At 42.8% G+C, this 18,826-nt stretch overlaps 1 protein-coding gene across 1 annotated transcript in view; it reads left to right on the top strand.

Annotated features, from left to right (window-relative positions):
• Nucleotides 1-970: 970 nt before the first annotated feature.
• Nucleotides 971-18,826, top strand: part of LOC311140795 (serine/threonine-protein kinase 40) — a 32,319-nt gene continuing 14,463 nt past the window's right edge. Inside the window, exons 1-6 of the mRNA XM_084176029.1 lie at nt 971-1,164; nt 7,729-7,855; nt 8,226-8,311; nt 9,081-9,224; nt 10,380-10,610; nt 11,771-11,823. Of these exons, the coding sequence (XP_084032155.1) occupies nt 7,738-7,855; nt 8,226-8,311; nt 9,081-9,224; nt 10,380-10,610; nt 11,771-11,823 (632 nt within the window). The 5' untranslated portion in view covers nt 971-1,164; nt 7,729-7,737. The remainder of the gene's footprint in view (nt 1,165-7,728; nt 7,856-8,225; nt 8,312-9,080; nt 9,225-10,379; nt 10,611-11,770; nt 11,824-18,826) is intronic.

Below are 18,826 nucleotides of genomic sequence, written 5' to 3'. Positions count from 1 at the left end.
CCTTTACATCCCCCCTTTTTGTTTGACAAGCCGCCCCTATTACCTACCCACTGGATCGAAACTAGTAAGTGGGGGAGAGATTATTGTTCCATAAGAGGGATGCTAAATTTGGATCAGCATGGGAGGGTCTGCTTGTAGAAGGATTCATTTTTTGGACCAAAGGAAATGTTAGTCAGCATAACAGGTCAGGGAGGAAAGGGAGCACATTTCAGACACATGGAACTATTATTTTTTCAGAGTGGTTCTGCACCTTTAATTTATGCTTAAAAGATTACTAATCAATCAAATACATGTACTGTATATGACTGTATAACTGTATAATACTCAAGTTATCTCGTACAATATGTATGATATGTACGATAGTCATGCATTATAATGAAGGTGTAGATATGTTTGGGAGTCAAACCAAAATCCTGTTATCCATCTGAGTAGAGATGAGGATAATGATAGGAATATAAAGTTATTGTAGCCTATTTCATTCTCAAGGGACATTCCTCTCCCTTGCTAGATCCTTTCTCATGAATGGAGGAATTGTTTGCAATTAAGGATATAGAATTTCACAAAGGCACAAAGCTATCACAGCATGTGAATGGAGCATTGAGTGTAATGCTGGACTTTTTGCTGCCACTGATTGGTTATGAATGGATACAATATTTACTTCCAAGCTCACAATTTACTTATTCATTTTTGTATAACAGTGTTGTAAAACCATGTGTGCATTTTGAAACTATATTGAATTGAATTTGACACATAGTTTGACACTGAACCTCTGCTCAACGTTATGTCATTGCTAGTCCTCCTGTCGCACACATTTCATCAAACGCTCAATCAATCAGCTGCAGCTGCGAGACAAAATTACTAAACCAAATTATGTTTGTTTTTTTATTGGCTGAGCAAGTCTGTCAGTCATGCAATTTGCGTCATTTCCGTTGTCAGGTGGCGCTGCTATGGAAAGATGAGATCAGAAAGCTGACGAATGGCAGCTTTTCCTGAGTGGTCATTTCGGTAATAGTGGCTAAAACAAACATAGCGCGATATCAACCCTCCATATACGGTCTCCTTTGGTTGGGGGAACCAACTTCGTATGCACGGAACAATACTTTTAAAGAAATGCCCATGCTGTAGCAATACAACGTAGACTTTCCTCGGCGTTTTCAGCTCGAGGTAAGTTGTTGATAAAGAAAAAAGACCTGAGTGAGCGAGGTGGCGAACGAGCTTGCTCTAGCGGTAGTAACGTTAGTAGTAGCTAGCTAGCATGTACTTTGTTTAAATGGCCTCCCCGTTGTTTTGCGCAATGTGCATTGTTTAGCAGACAATGGGTAAATTGGAAACGGCACAAATTAATTGCCACAAATACCATGCACATTTGTCATTGGGTCGTTCCTATGTGTGAACGGTGTGCATTGTTGTAGTTCGCGCTAGCTTTGGGTTGCTCGTGCCGAATGGACTTAGCACATTTAGCTAACCTTAGTTAGGCTACCTAGCATAGCTTCGCTGACGCCGATTATCGTACATTGTTTTGTAATTAACGTACCCACTTTTTCCATACACCATATATGCGCTGTGTTTTTACTAATTCCTGTTCGTTTACAAACTTATTTTGCTACAACATTGCGTTCGGGCGTGGGGCTTGTTTGTGAACGCTCGTGGGTTGTCGGTACTATAAATGGTACCTAGTTAGACTTTACTCATGTCATGACATAAGATCGGGGTGGCTCAATGGCTTGAGGACAAATGGTGATTGTTGGCGCTCGTGTCCGTTGTAGGAGTCAAAAGGGGTCGTGTACTTGAGGGATTGCATAGCTGCGATGCGTGGTCATTTCTCAAATGATAGCCTGATACAATGTTGCAACGGACACCCCCTTGTAACATTATGTCGTCATTCCTATGTCTGTAGTTATTTTTTTGTGACCTTGTATGGCCAAGGGCATTCAAAATGTAACAATAGGCAGCCAGCTGCAAGATGGTAGGTAACCATAAGAGCGCTGAAGGCTGTTAAGGTTTCACCAATGTACATCAAACAGCAAAACAAATAGCCCATTACGAGCTAGCTAGGTATCTTTATCATGATGTCCAATATAGTTAGGGTGATTGACAGGTGCAACCTCAAGTCAATAATCCTTTGTTCAACTTCGATCACACGTGATTTGTGTGAATCAAATCCTCTGACAACATTGTGATAGCTTGGACTATTCTTTTTCAATTAATTATCAGGTTATAGCCTAGGTTCCAGGTATGAATGTGTAAAAATGAGTTGGTTCTATTCTTTTTTATTTAGGGTTGGCTCCTTTAGCAATGCTTTTAGCAAATTATTTTGTTTTGCAACAGAACATGGTGTGGAATGCATGATTCATGCCGCTATAATAGGCCGTGGGTGGATCTCCAGTCACCTATGGTGGCCTTGTGTGTGCGCTCTCTCTAGCTATTTAAAGAGCGCATGTTCTCGTGGATGGTGTGGGAGATTCTCTCTCTGGTGCCTTTTGTCTGATATGATTCAGTGGGCTATGTTCCTACTCTCTCAGTACAGTCAGCAGCAGATAAGACTGCATCTTAGCATGCCATTGCACTGAAGTTATTCTTGCCAATCATTGTGTTGGTTTGACCTTTGGTTCTTGATCTATTGGTAGTTGGCTTACATTCATCAAACGTCAAACTAATCTGAAGTCAAGTTGTGAGCAGCCCATTTCAGGCAAGCCTAAGGTGCATGCATTACAGAAAAGTAATTGTTTTGTCAGATGGTTTTAGGGCAGTACAGTGCTTTTGTAGAAATGCACATCTGAATCAGAGCCGGCAGGTGCTGTTTGTAATACTTACCTTGTTGGACAGTCATTTTAGCAGCATACCCTGTGTACTATTCCATCTCTGCAAATTGCAATGTCTAACATGGATTTAGTTTAGATGACTTGTGTAAATAAATAGTATGGTAATTGATTGATATAATATACTGCTCTCCTACAGTTGCACATGTGACTGGGAGTCATATGAAAAGCACTGTTCATAAGCCTCCCTGGGTGATTGATGACTGCTTGAGATGGCGACAGACAGGCGAGAGACATGATTATGACACTGTCTGCTGTCTGGGATCTGAAAAAATCCTAATAGAAGTGAGAATTTGTGTAGGCCCACTGTGACTGCTGCAAACTGTCCTGTCCTCACCAGAGCCAAGCTGTGTGGCCCATGGCGGAACAGTTTCAAAGAGGAAAGATGTCTCATTATTCGTGGGTTAATTCTAATGTTCGCTGTGTTTGCTTAATGTGTGAGCATTTTGACTAGTGTTGCCTGCAATGCATACTTTGAGTTTTTTGGGTGTGTGTCAGTTTCAAATGTCTACTCTCATGCAGGTAATTCAAATGCAATGTTATTGCCCTCTATGCTCCCACTTTTTTATCAGCCCGATTCATCTCACCCTGGAACGTCTCTAGTAGGGTTGAAATTGTACTGGCATGTGTCCACTAAAGATCTACGGTCACCACAATGCTGTCTTTAGGCACATTGACCTACTATCTTTGTGCTGCATTTTCACAACAGAAATTCTCACATTGTTTTCACTCTGAAACGATGCCCCCTTTTTACACTCTGGGACATGTTTCAGTTCACGCTCTTATTGGTGTCATCCCTCTGACATTTTAGTATTTCTGACAAATCCTAGTCCATGGTAACCCTGGGGGCAACTGAACTGAGTGATTCACTCCCCTCCAGTTGGTTCTGGGCATTACTTCCCTGTTACGGGAACCAGAGCGCATTTCATCACTTAGGAACTCATTATCAGCAAGCAAAGCAAATACCGCTCAAAGATAGAATACCATAGGTCTTATGGTAGGCAGGTTACTGTAAATAGATGTCACAATGTGTCACACACAGGTTCCCCTGGCATGTGCCTTCAGTTCCTTATCAGAAATGGTAGCATTGGTATTTATTTTTCTGTCATGAAAAAAGCCATGAGCCTAACCTTTTATGGGAAACTGTCTTCTGAGAGGAAGTCGTGGCCTTTTACTGTCAATGGTTGAAACTCACCACATAGCCTAGGCCACAGATTTGGAGAGAACCACGAACCAGTGCAGATTAAGTTTCAAGTTTTAATGTAATGTGCACAAGTACTGTGAAATGCCTTTCTTGCAAGCTCCAAACCCAACAATCCAGTAATCAATATCAATGCAGCAGCATAAATGATGATTGTATGTGAGTGCATGTGTGTAGAGTCAGTATACATGTGTGTGTTGGAGTGTCAGTGAGTGTGTAGAGTCCTGTGAGTGTGCATAAACCGTGCAAAAATACAAGGGTCAACTCAGTCAGTCCGTGTAGCCATTCTGTCAGCTATTTAGCAGTCCTATGGCTTGGGTGTAGAAGCTGTTCAGGAGCCTGTTGGTGTCAGACTTGATGCACCGGTACCGCTTTCTGTACGGAAGCAGAGAGAACAGTCTATAGCTTGGGTGGCTGGAGTCTTTAACGATTTTCCGGGCCTTCCTTGCACACCGCCTGATATAGAGGTCCTAAGAGCTGCAGCAGGATTTTCAGAAAGTAATTGTAAAGGATATATATATATATATTTTTTTTTTTTTCACCTTTATTTAACCATGTAAGCCAGTTGAGAACAAGTTCTCATTTACAACTGCGACCTGGCCAAGATAAAGCAAAGCAGTGTGATAAAAACAACAACACAGAGTTACATATGGGGTAAAACAAAACAAAGTCAAAAATACAACAGAAATAAATATATATACAGTGTGTGCAAATGTAGCAAGTTATGGAGGTAAGGCAATAAATAGGCTATAGTGCAAAATAATTACAATTAGTATTAACACTGGAATGATAGATGTGCAAGAGATGATGTGCAAATAGAGATACTGGGGTACAAATGAGCAAAATAACAATATAGGGATGAGGTAGTTGGGCGGGCTAATTTCAGATGGGCTGTGTACATGTGCAGTGATCGGTAAGGTGCTCTGACAACTGATGCTTAAAGTTAGTGAGGGAGATAAGTCTCCAGCTTCAGAGATTTTTGCAATTTGTTCCAGTCATTGGCAGCAGAGAACTGGAAGGAAAGGCGGCCAAAGGAGGTGTTGGCTTTGGGGATGACCAGTGAGATATACCTGCTGGAGCGCATACTACGGGTGGGTGTTGCTATGGTGACCAATGAGCTAAGATAAGGTGGGGATTTGCCTAGCAGTGATTTATAGATGGCCTGGAGCCAGTGGGTTTGGCGACGAATATGTAGTGAGGACCAGCCAACAAGAGCGTACAGGTCACAGTGGTGGGTAGTATATGGGGCTTTGGAGACAAAACGGATGGCACTGTGATAGACTACATCCAATTTGCTGAGTAGTGTTGGAGGCTATTTTGTAAATGACATCGCCGAAGTCAAGGATCGGTAGGATAGTCAGTTTTACGAGGGCATGTTTGGCAGCATGAGTGAAGGAGGCTTTGTTGCGAAATAGGAAACCGATTCTAGATTTAACTTTGGATTGGAGATTCTTAATGTGAGTCTGGAAGGAGAGTTTACAGTCTAACCAGACACCTAGATATTTGTAGTTGTCCACATACTCTAGGTCAGACCCGTCGAGAGTAGTGATTCTAGTCGGGTGGGCGGGTGCAAGCAGCGTTCGGTTGAAGAGCATGCATTTAGTTTTACTAGTGTTTAAGAGCAGTTGGAGGCTACTGAAGGAGTGTTGTATGGCATTGAAGCTCGTTTGGAGGTTTGTTAACAGTGTCCAATGAAGGGCCAGATGTATACAAAATGGTGTCGTCTGCGTAGAGGTGGATCTGAGAGTCACCAGCAGCAAGAGCGACGTCATTGATATACACAGAGAAAAGAGTCGGCCCAAGAATTGAACCCTGTGGCACCCCCATAGACTGCCATAGGTCCAGACAACAGGCCCTCCGATTTGACACATTGAACTCTATCAGAGAAGTAGTTGGTGAACCAGGCGAGGCAGTCATTTGAGAAACCAAGGCTATTTAGTCTGCCAATAAGAATGCGGTGGTTGACAGAGTCGAAAGCCTTGGCCAGGTCAATGAAAACGGCTGCACAGTACTGTCTATTATCGATCGCGGTTATAATATCGTTTAGGACCTTGAGCGTGGCTGAAGTGCACCCATGACCAGCTCGGAAACCGGATTGCATAGCGGAGAAGGTACGGTGGGATTCGAAATGGTCGGTGATCTGTTTGTTAACTTGGCTTTCAAAAACGTTTGAAAGGCAGGGCAGGATGGATATGGGTCTGTAACAGTTTGGATCTAGAGTGTCACCCCCTTTGAAGAGGGGGATGACCGCGGCAGCTTTCCAATCTCTGGGGATCTCAGACGTTACGAAGGAGAGGTTGAACAGGCTAGTAATAGGGGTTGCGACAATTTCGGCGGCTAGTTTTAGAAAGAAAGGGTCCAGATTGTCTAGCCCAGATGATTTGTAGGGGTCCAGATTTTGCAGCTCTTTCAGAACATCAGCTGTCAGGATTTGTGTGAAGGAGAAGCGGGGGGGGCATGGGCAAGTTGCAGCGGAGGGTGCAGAGCTGGTGGCCGGGGTAGTGGTAGCCAGGTGGAAAGCATGGCCAGCCGTAGCAAAATGCTTGTTGAAATTCACGATTATTGTAGATTTATCGGTGGTGATAGTGTTTCCTAGCGTCAGTGCAGTGGGCAGCTGGGAGGAAGTGTCCCAAAACTTTTTGGAGTTAGTGCTACAGGATGCACATTTCTGTTTGAAAAAGTTAGCCTTTGCTTTCCTAACTGCTTGTGTATATTGGTTCCTAACTTCCCTGAAAAGTTGCATATCGCGGGGGCTATTTGATGCTAATGCAGTACGCCACAGGATGTTTTTGTGCTGGTCAAGGGCAGTCAAGTCTGAGGAGAACCAGGGGCTATATCTGTTCTTAGTTCTGTATTTTTTGAATGGGGCATGTTTATTTAAGATTGAGAGGAAATTACTTTTAAAGAACAACCAGGCATCCTCTACTGACGGAATGAGATCTATATCCATCCAGGATACCTGGGCCAGGTCAATTAGGAAGGCCTGCTCGCTGAAGTGTTTTTGGGAGCGTTTGACAGTGATGAGGGGTGGTCGTTTTACCGCGGACCCGTTACGGACGCAGGCAATAAGGCAGTGATCGCTGAGATCCTGGTTGAAGACATCTTTAGCATTTTCACCAGAATTACACCCTTGCAGGAGCTGATGTTGCAGTAATCCTATTGCATTCTGCATCAAGGCATTTGTCATTCAGTGGGAGTACATGGATGTTTCGTTTGCATGCCACATTGTGGGGATTAAAGCTGAGGTGTCATCGCTCTCACCAGAGTCATCATCTGAATTAACCTATAATGGCTAGCTATTCACACTGTGTTGGTAAACTTGTGGGAGGGCTTTTGTAAAGTGGTTGGGAGGGGTTCAAACCTCTCCTCTCTCATACCACAAGACAGACAGTCTGCTGCATTAGTCAATAGTCATTAGAGAACTTCTGGAGAGACCCAGGTATAGTCATGCAGTTTCATTGATAATTGAGAACTAATGTATTTTCTACTGTATGACACATTGATAGAATTTTGGTCAGAATCTTAGCGGTTTAATTATGCAGCTCAAAATGGATATTTTGCTAGTGGCCTGGAAGAACATCAAGACCGTATTAGCTAGTTTGAGAGAGTTGCTTCTTGTGGTCACATTTCTGTCCTACGCCATTTAACGTGCCTATCTTGATCTGATGTTATCTGATTTAGCTTTTTGTCACTGTGTTCTTCCTGCAGAGCTCCAGCATGTCAAAGCGGCGCTCTTTGGAGAGGGGGGCCGGAGAGACCTCAGGCAGGGCCAGCAAGCTCCTGTGTCCTGGAATAGCTGGAAGCAACGCCAAGAGGGCAGGTCCCTTCGTCCTGGGTAAGAGATGGGGTTTACTCAGGGGGAAAGGTTGGCCTCTTACAACTATGTGTGTGCGCGAAGGAAACAAGGAAAGAGTTGGGGGGATTCAGTTTGCCTGAGACAAGAATGTGAGGAATTTTTTGACATGGGGTAGACGGCTCAGAATCTATTCTGCAGAGTTGTTGTTTCTTCAATCTTTTCAGGAAATGTATGCTGTTAGCTTTATTGTGAAACCTTAGCACAAGACTTCTGCTGTCTGCTAGATGACGTGTAAGAAAACGTTATGTTAGGGGTGTTGAAATTTGCATGCCTCCTAATGGTTTGCGTTAGGGCACACACACACTCCTTACCTTTTGGTCATGCAGCTGTTGCCACTTCTTCTTTACAGGGCCTCGTTTGGGGAACTCGCCCGTGCCAAGCATAGTGCAGTGTCTGGCCAGGAAGGATGGGACGGATGACTTCTACCAGCTAAAGGTGAGTGAACACACAGACTCACACTCAATATCTGTTTCTTTTGAATTATTTATTTTCATTGTTCGATGGAGATTAATTAGTCTCTTCAAACAATAGCTAGTTAGTTACAGTGTCCAATAGCCATTTGAACCTTTGACCTTCCTAAACCGACGTCTTTGTTGGTGTTCAGTTATTCCTTTACGGCCCTATTTGAGAGCAGCAGCCTGCGCTTGCTTAGGGGAAGGCAAACTGTAGAGGCAATTTGTTTATTGGGGCAATCCAATAATCTGTTTTACACACAAGGTGTTTTAGGAGGAGGAAGAGTGAAAAGGTGGCTCCCCACCCTGCTTTGGCTCCAGTGCTAAGTCTATGGTATGACCCCTCCTTCAGTGTCTCCTGAGTGTGTTGACCGTAGCATTTAGGGACATGTGCCAAACATGCAGGCCTGTATTGTGTCCCCTCTGGCTCGCAACCCCCTCTTCCTAAGTGCTTTCCCGAGGCCTAGATCACCTGTCTGGGGTCAGCTGTTATGGTACATCTTTAGGCATTGTTGTGGGGAGACGACTGCATGTGGTTCATTGTTTAGGGATTTCTCCCCAGTCCCAGAGCGTCTGGGCTCGTGACCTCTGGGTCGAATTCATTAGGCGACACAGTAGCAAGATGTTTTGCAATGGGAAACAAAAACAAGCGTTTCTTATTGGACAAATCTTGGTGGGCCCTCACTGTTTCAGTCAGTTTTCTTCCTTTTGGTGCCTAATGAACACAACCCTGCTGCTGCTTTCTGTTGTAGATTCTGACGCTGGAGGAGCGGGCAGACGCGGCCGGGGAGACCCAGGAGGAGAGGCAGGGGAAGATGCTGCTGCACACCGAGTACTCCCTCCTCTCTCTGCTACATAACCAGGACGGAGTGGTGCACCACCATGGTCTGTTCCAGGTAAATAGCAAGAGTTTACTTGGAGTGTCACAAACTTTCAGGTACATCGCTAGGCGCTGCTGCCCATTGCAATGTCTTTTAATGATGAGAACTTCACAGACCTGTACTGAATTACTGTGATTGTACATTATTCTTTCTGATGAGAGACTTGCATAGTTTTCTGCCAGCCTCCCAAAGTTATAATCAAACCCCCTACCTACCAACCACACTGTCAGGAGCTCTCACAAGTTAGCACATTGCGAGTAACCACACTGCACAATCCCAGTCCAGTTGAATTTAGAGGTACTTCCATAGAGATATTGAAGCACCTTTTTTTTTTCAAGCCATCACTTTCCCAGCCGACCACTCACGTAGAGTGACTCAGCCCTCCCACCCTTCCCATTTCTTTATAACTTTGTTATTGTTCCATCTGCCGCCTCTCTCTCTTTCACAACCCTATTCCTGATCCTCGACGCGCTCTACCTAGAATAGCTACATTGAGCCGTGCGGCTGCGGCGTGATTCATTCAAGGCTACAGTGGTATTGATCGGTTTAATATAGTTCCATCTCCAAGAGGACCAGTTAATAATGATTTGTCTCAGAAAGCCTTTAGAGGCCCAGCCATCTCGAAACCTGGACAAACCAATACCAATGGTGAGCAGTTGGGGACGATGGCTCGCTCTGAGGTGAATAGAGAAGAATGACCTTTGTTATTCATCTCAACCCCCCCCCCCAGGCTCAGTAGAGGTGAATGTGTCCTATTCACATTGGAGATGGGATGATTGTGCACAGATCACTGAGCCCTGTCATCTCCTCCACTGTTCTCTCTCATAGCTGATTGAAGCCAGACTGCAACTTCACTCTGCTATGGAAGAGGTGGTCCATGTGATGCCATTTGGCACATACGATTTGGAAGCTGTTCAATTGTCATGACTTTTGTCAGAATGTATATTCTTTCTTACATGCTTCTAAAGAGATGCCCCAGAGTTGTATTTTTTAGGGCACACCGTAGCAAAATGTTTTGCAATGGAAAACCTACGTTTTATTGGACAAGCCTTTTGTTTTGTGCTTACTGAACACTACCCATATCAACAGATCGTAACACGCACAGATAAAGAATATGGTCTCCTCTCTCATCACCCTAACCAACCCGCTCTCCCTCCCTGTCCACTTTAGGACCGGGCGTACGAGATCGTGGAGGACCCGGAGGCCAACAATGGCAAGGTGCGCCGGATGAAGAAGCGGATCTGCCTGGTGCTGGACTGCCTCTGTGCGCACGACTTCAGCGACAAGACTGCGGACCTCATCAACCTGCAGCACTACGTCATCAAGGAGAAGCGGCTGAGCGAGCGCGAGGCCATTGTCGTCTTCTATGACGTGGTGCGCGTGGTGGAGGCCCTGCACAAGGTGAGACCGACCAACAAAACGCGTACAGCACATTTGAGGGGATCAGTTTGAGGAAGACGAGGCGCTAATCTTGATCACATAATGCATGTACCTGATTATTTGGAATGCGAGGTGATTTGTAGATCAGTGATTCTACTCAGTCCAACTACAATGTAGCTGTTTGGACGTGTTCGAAACAGTCTAAATCCATCTGCTTCTTGACTAAGGTTCAGTCTCTGCTATGTGCTTTGCAGATTTACCAGACTTTTCATTATCTGTTGATGGCCAGTTGTTTGGAAGTTAGTGATTTGTAGATCAGATTATCTGGTCAGTGCCTACTGCCTTGACAGGCTGACCTTCATGATCAAGTAATTGGTCACTGACTTGACTATATAGTAATCTAGAGCCAAGGTGACGCATAGCTTTGACAATTTGTTTTTGAAAGATAGATGTATTATCTAAGTGTATTTTCTTTACCGTCTCCAACTTACACTACCGGTCAAAAGATTTAGAACACCTACTCATTCAAGGGTGTTTCTTTATGTTTACTATTTTCTACATTGTAGAATAAAAAACTATGAAATAACACATATGGAATCATGTAGTAACCAAAAAAGTGTTGAACAAATCAAAATGTGAGAATCTTCAAATAGCCACCCTTTGCTTTGATGACAGCTTTGCACACTCTTGGCATTCTCTCAACCAGCTTCACCTGGAGTGCTATTCCAACAGTCTTGAAGGAGTTCCCACATATGCTGAGCACATGTTGGCTGCTTTTCCTTCACTCAAGCTGCCATCAAGACAAAGGGGTGGCTATTTGAAGAATCTCAAATTTAAAATATATTCTGTTTTGTTTTTTTGGTTACTACATTATTCCATATGTGTTATTTCATAGTTTTGATGTCTTCACTATTATTCTACAATGTAGAAAATAAAGAAAAACCCTTGAATGAGTAGGTGTTCTAAAACATTTGACCGGTAATGTAAGTCTTTGTCGGGTTCAGAAAAATCAGAATGTTACATTTCTGTTATGTAGCCCCTCCGATAAGTCATCGTCCAAGATAAACCGCTCCTATAGTGCAGAAACAGCATTGACTTGAGTTGCTTTTGTTCCAGTGCTTCATTCAACAACAGTCTGACGGTGACAAATCTGATCCATCTCTACCTCTTTCCCCCTGCAGAAAAACATAGTGCACCGAGACCTGAAGCTTGGAAACATGGTGCTGAACAAACGGTAAGGGCTCAGATTCACGCTTTCATATTTGGTTCAGCCATGCGAGAGGCCCGATCTAGCGTATATCCGGTGTGCAACTGGCCTTCAACCCGAGCAGGGTCAAGTCCTCGCAGCCTCAAGGCAGAGACTGATATCCCAACCCAGTCCCCCTTCACCCTCCCACTTTCTTTCTCTCGTACGAGTCAGTGAATCATTCCCTGTGGTCGGGTTTGGAAGTCAGTGATGGGAACCTAGCGAGGAAAAATAGAGAGAGTGAGGAACGTGCCCTCTTGCTTTGTTCTCTGGGAGAGAGGGGGGTGGAACCGCACATGGTTTGAACTCTGGCTCATGTGCACATCAGGTCACAGTGCCTATAGGCCCTACAGAATGCAGCCAGCTCCTCATCCGTATAGCCCCCTTTCCAAACACCCCCCATCTCTTTTCAGTCTTATGTTCCAAAATCAGAAATTGTTTTTTACGTTGGATAAAATTTGACTCAGAGCTTCAAAATGGTACATCATAAACTGCAGTTGGAGAAAACATGAGGAAGTAATGCTGCTTTAAAAGTTAATAAACGTATAATCCCATTTAGGAAAAAAGGGCATTCAAACATTTTGCTATGATTTCACACTTGCTCTACATTAATCCTTAGGAAACATATATTTAGAAAAGGAATACTTTCACCAAATTGCCAAAATGGATTCTCTGAACATTAGTATCTCACCAAGTTCCCCCATTAGGCAAACCATTAACAGTATTAAATTGCCTATTGTTGTATAATAAAGATAACCTTTCACATTGAACAGCTACGTGTTGCTCTTTGTTTACTCCCGTTTAGCATTGTTCACACACTCTTAAGCCTTAGACCCAACCATCTCTTAAATAATTCAAAAATGAACACCTGACTGTGGCCATGTGCTAAAGCAGTGAGGTAGTGCTTGAAAGACAAAAGATTTCAAGATTAAAATACTTGTATTAACTTCAAGTGCTAAAGGTAGTAGCCTACAATTAGAAAAAACGTAACACATAAATGCTTAGGTAAAAACACTATCTAGGCCTATATCATGTGATCCTTTGAGTGACTTTGGTTCAGGTTATGATATGAACAAAGGAATCTAGCCTGAGAACATATTTCTGTCTTGTCCTTTTGGAACAGGGCATGTAATGTCCATGGCCTTTTCATTGCAAAAGTCCTTATCTTCTCAAAAATATGTTTGCCGGGTTGTGTCCAGTCCAGGGGATGCTTGCACATCTCTGGGAGGAAGGACATCAATGTTGCACAGCAGCTGAAACCTGGTTCCATCGGAGTGAAAGCTCCTTGGCCACAAAAACACCAGGCTCCAGACAATTTAAGCTGTAAAGGAGGAAGGCAGACAAAAATAGACAAGGCATTAAAACTTGCATATCAGTAATAACATGAATTGAACCCCAAGCAATAAGCTCAAGTACAAAGAAAAAATACCTGAAATGCTGCTTGTTCACCCTCGTTCATCTCCTTATACTTGTGGCGAAGAGCAGGTTTATGCTGAAAGACAAATTCCAGAAAAATAGGTAAATATATAGCTTGTTATTGCCTGTTGACGGCTACAGCTGTACTAAAATGCACTGTAAACACACAACCTGTTTCCAGCCAAACAATGGTAATACAGACATTACAAGATAACTAGCTAGATTTAGCAAACATTTAACTTAATCTTGCCTAAACATCAGACTTACCATGGTTACTCCATGGATTTTTTTGTTGTCTGACCGAAGTCACCCTAAAAAAGATGCAATAGTCTCTACAAGTCAGAATGTTGAATAAAAAATGTACACTTTACCGGTTGTACATGCTGTCGGTAGGAGGTGGAGATAGGGTATCCACAGGAAAGTGTTTACCCAACTTTTTCCGGTGCCAGTAGTTTCTGTCGCTTGTAATTTCAATTTCTTGACGAATTACACGTGATACACTATGTAAACGAGCCGAATGTAACCTAACGTAGTCATCTGACGCACGTTTCCTCACAATCAGCTGGAAGTGTTTGCCGTTCAGTCTGTGGTTTGGTTAGACTCTGCCATATTGTGCAAGTGTTTGTCACGTGCGAATTGCATCAGTGTTGAAAATAACAACCGGAAATTCAAACCGATATACAGACCAGCGTACAAAAGGTCAGGTTGATAACACTTCCCTGTGGATATTTTGTATCAGATTACCTCCGACATCGGGACCAAATCTGCAGACAACCGGTAAAGTATGTTGAAATTACGTTTGTTCAATATTCTGACTTGTAATGGGTCTGTTCGGGAATGCTGAGCCTACATGTTAGAGATGAGTGTGTAACTATTTCACTCTCGGATTCTAAAAGAAGCTAGTATTCATCTTGCTAGCCAGCTAGTTGAACATGCAAAAAACTACCTCAGTCTATAATCCAGTGTAGATAGCTAGCTATTTAGTCATCATTTCATGTATACCTGTCACTTAACTTAGGGTTTGATTAGTTTGCTAATCAATTAGCATTCGCACCACAGTGGCTATTTTCATTGCTGACAAACATTATCGTCATGGCTTTGCACATCAGCAATCAACATTAACTTCAGAATGCAACTGGCCAGCTCAGCTAGCTAGCTGGCTATAACGTTACCTGTATGCAACTGTCTAACAATTTAAAATGACATTGAGCCAATAACGTATGCACATGAAGCTATATCGCCATTTTAACTGTAAACTCTTACCTGTGTATGGATTATGATTCACGGCAGACAAACACTTTCAAAATAATCCTTCCCACTATGCTTCAGACTGCTTTTGCCACAGAAGACAAAGCTGTGTCGATACCAGCAGCTGTATTCAGGACAACGCTGTTATTGAAAGCTGTAGCTACACTTTGCATGTTGTCCATGATGAAAATGAGTCAATCCAATGAAGCTTACAAATATCCGCAGTAGCAGAGATCAGGACGTGCCATTTGACAGGGAAGCCTTGAGTGACATAATTGAGACTCTTTCTCGTGAATGTCACAGCCCCCTCATTATCTCAACCAATCATGGCTAGGCAATGTTCTGTATTTTCTCCGTGGCCAAACAGCTTCGTGATTTCACATTTTAAATATATTTACAGATTACATACAAGTTTGTTATTAAGGCACATGAAAGTTCACATTTCCAAAAAGGCATTCCTGCAAAAAATATATACATTTGGATGAAAAAAACAATTTTACTTTTGAATCCCTCTCCTGTGAAGTAGGAAACTGCATCATACGCCCAACTTCAAGAATTGGGGCACATACAGTGGGGAAAAAAGTATTTAGTCAGCCACCAATTGTGTAAGTTCTCCCACTTAAAAAGATGAGAGAGGCCTGTAATTTTCATCATAGGTACACGTCAACTATGACAGACAAATTGAGAGAAAAAAATCCAGAAAATAACATTGTAGTATTTTTAATGAATTTATTTGCAAATTATGGTGGTAAATAAGTATTTGGTCAATAACAAAAGTTTCTCTACTTTGTTATATACCCTTTGTTGGCAATGACACAGGTCAAACGTTTTCTGTAAGTCTTCACAAGGTTTTCACACACTGTTGCTGGTATTTTGGCCCATTCCTCCATGCAGATCTCCTCTAGAGCAGTGATGTTTTTGGGCTGTCGCTGGGCAACACAGACTTTCAACTCCCTCCAAAGATTTTCTATGGGGTTGAGATCTGGAGACTGGCTAGGCTACTCCAGGACCTTGAAATGCTTCTTACGAAGCCACTCCTTCGTTGCCCGGGCGGTGTGTTTGGGATCATTGTCATGCTGAAAGACCCAGCCACGTTTCATCTTCAATGCCCTTGCTGATGGAAGGAGGTTTTCACTCAAAATCTCACGATACATGGCCCCATTCATTCTTTCCTTTACACGGATCAGCCGTCCTGGTCCCTTTGCAGAAAAACAGCCCCAAAGCATGATGTTTCCACCCCCATGCTTCACAGTAGGTATTGTGTTCTTTGGATGCAACTCAGCATTCTTTGTCCTCCAAACACGACGAGTTGAGTTTTTACCAAAAAGTTATATTTTGGTTTCATCTGACCATATGACATTCTCCCAATCCTCTTCTGGATCATCCAAATGCACTCTAGCAAACTTCAGATGGGACATGTACTGGCTTAAGCAGGGGGACACGTCTGGCACTGCAGGATTTGAGTCCCTGGCGGCGTAGTGTGTTACTGATGGTAGGCTTTGTTACTTTGGTCCCAGCTCTCTGCAGGTCATTCACTAGGTCCCCCCGTGTGGTTCTGGGATTTTTGCTCACCGTTCTTGTGATCATTTTGACCCCACGGGGTGAGATCTTGCGTGGAGCCCCAGATCGAGGGAGATTATCAGTGGTCTTGTATGTCTTCCATTTCCTAATAATTGCTCCCACAGTTGATTTATTCAAACCAAGCTTTTTACCTATTGCAGATTCAGTCTTCCCAGCCTGGTGCAGGTCTACAATTTTTGTTTCTGGTGTCCTTTGACAGCTCTTTGGTCTTGGCCATAGTGGAGTTTGGAGTGTGACTGTTTGAGGTTGTGGACAGGTGTCTTTTATACTGATAACAAGTTCAAACAGGTGCCATTAATACAGGTAACGAGTGGAGGACAGAGGAGCCTCTTAAAGAAGAAGTTACAGGTCTGTGAGAGCCAGAAATCTTGCTTGTTTGTAGGTGACCAAATACTTATTTTCCACCATAATTTGCAAATAAATTCATTAAAAATCCTACAATGTGATTTTCTGGAAAAATAAATCCTCAATTTGTCTGTCATAGTTGACGTGTACCTATGATGAAAATTACAGGCCTCTCTCATCTTTTTAAGTGGGAGAACTTGCACAATTGGTGGCTGACTAAATACTTGTAAGTCGCTCTGGATAAGAACGTCTGCTAAATGACTAAAATGTAAATGTTTTTCCCCACTGTATGTGCCGTATGTGTGAACGGAGTGCGTGTTAGTGAGGGCGGAGGGGGGTTGTGGACTAGTGATCTGGGAACAAATCGATAGTTGCATATCAGGATATTATTTTTGACGATATATCGTTTTGACAATATCACAATATTGTTTTTGTGCTTGTTGGCTGTACCTGCACCAAAAACATCAGTATTTTTCCTTCATAGCTAGTTTTCCATCTTTTTAAATAGGGAGCCAATTTGTTTTCAGCACTTATTTCCATGGCTGATCAAAACTTGTTTTCTCATCCTCTCTTGTCCCTCTGTAGCAGATGTATGGTGAGCAATATGTTTGGAACATCGAATCGCAATAAAATCACAGTATTGAATCGCAATACATATAGAATTGTGAGAATTGCAATACATATCGGCACCTAAGTATCGTGATATCATATCGTGAGGTCCCTGGAAATTCCCAGCCCTATTGTGCACCCAGAGCCTCTAAAAAACCCTGGATTTCTTCATTTTTAAAGAAACACAGGTTATTTTTTGTGTGTGTATGTGTATTTATCTAAATTCACTGTGTTTATGTCTTGAGCCCATGAAATGTTGGAGTATGCTAGTGACTGTTTTGTAATAGATCAACAGAGTGCAGGCTTTTGCTATTCCTCCCCTTGGCTCCATGTGCTCATATAGTATGTCTGCATGTGTATGCTATTAAACAATGGGAAAGTGGCATATTAATGTGTCTGAATGAGTTTCATGATGCATACATCATATTAGTGTGCGTATAATCATGGATTTACATAATCCCACTCACACATACAAGTGGCCATACACCACCTAAATGTGAGTCTATGCACATAAAGCATTTTAGCCACTGCTAGGAAGTGTTTACTACCTCAATTCCTTCTCCCCACCCCCTCTCCACTACACACTAACGTACTGCGCAGCAGTGTTTCCCGATCCTGGTCAACTAAAGGCTTGTTAATAAGCTGATTTAGTTTAATTAAGCAAAAAGAAAAGTGTGCACCCCTTTGGATCCTCAGGACCAGGATTGGGAAACACTGCTGTGCGCGCACACACTGGGAACAGAGCCGGCCGGTGCCCGTAATGGTGAGCGCTAGGGCTGCAAAAAACCGAATTGTTGTATATATATATATTTTTTTTGTACCAAATATTGTGATTTTTACTTGTGATTATAGATCAAAACACTTGGGTAAACTGATGGCATCCTAGAAATGGAATGGTCATTCAAATTTTATGGTTGGAATACAGTGGGCACTTGGAATGCAGTTTTTTCTTATGACAACAAATGGAAAAAGTAAGGGAGGGGTTGGTTGTGACAGTAGGAACCAAAGTGTTGTCAGTGTTTCCCATGGGACCCTAATTAGATTTAAATAGGTATATTCAGACAGATTTTAGAGTATTCTTTGTCTTTTCCTCTCTGATTTTAAGAACAAGCTGTTGCATAAACAATGCTGATATACTCCACCGCTGGTACCAGCCTGTATTAGAGCAAAAGTCTGCTAGCAGGTTCTCAGTGGTTTACTGAGATTTAGCAGCTTACTAAGACCAACAAGCTAGCGATTTGCAGAGAGCAAGTTACACAAATGAGTAGTATAATGTAGAAAACGTGGATTTATATTAATAAGAAAAGTGAAAAGCTGTGTTCTTGTTTCGACATCTGTTGAGAGCATGCTGTTTGGTCAATGCATGCATAGATTGGTTGGTTGTTTAGCAACAAAACCGAGGTGTGCGCGACTATGGGGGGAAAATAGACTGTGTTGGCTTAGTGATGACAACATGTAAGCTATATTTAATCTCTGTTTTATTGAAAACATACATTTGCACAATGAGCACTTGTCTCTCAAATACATCGTTACAGTTGTTGGTTAGCTAGCTAGCAAATTTTTGAATTGACCTAAAATCAGTCAAAACACCTCAACAACACATGGTATCGATAACAAGATGAAACAAGCCACTTTCAATTCCCCACATGGAAGTTTCTTGTCATTCTTCCTGGCAATCTGGCCATCCAGAATCTCAACAACACGCTGACTTCTGCACCATGGGATCACACATCGTTTTCGTGACGTTGTCCGCTAACCCATCTATAGTGAATCTAGCATGAGGAAGTGCCTG

Source organism: Coregonus lavaretus, assembly GCF_964263955.1.
Source record: "Coregonus lavaretus genome assembly, chromosome: 13".
Lineage (NCBI taxonomy): Eukaryota > Metazoa > Chordata > Actinopteri > Salmoniformes > Salmonidae > Coregonus > Coregonus lavaretus.
This window is presented reverse-complemented; position numbering and strand designations above follow the sequence as displayed.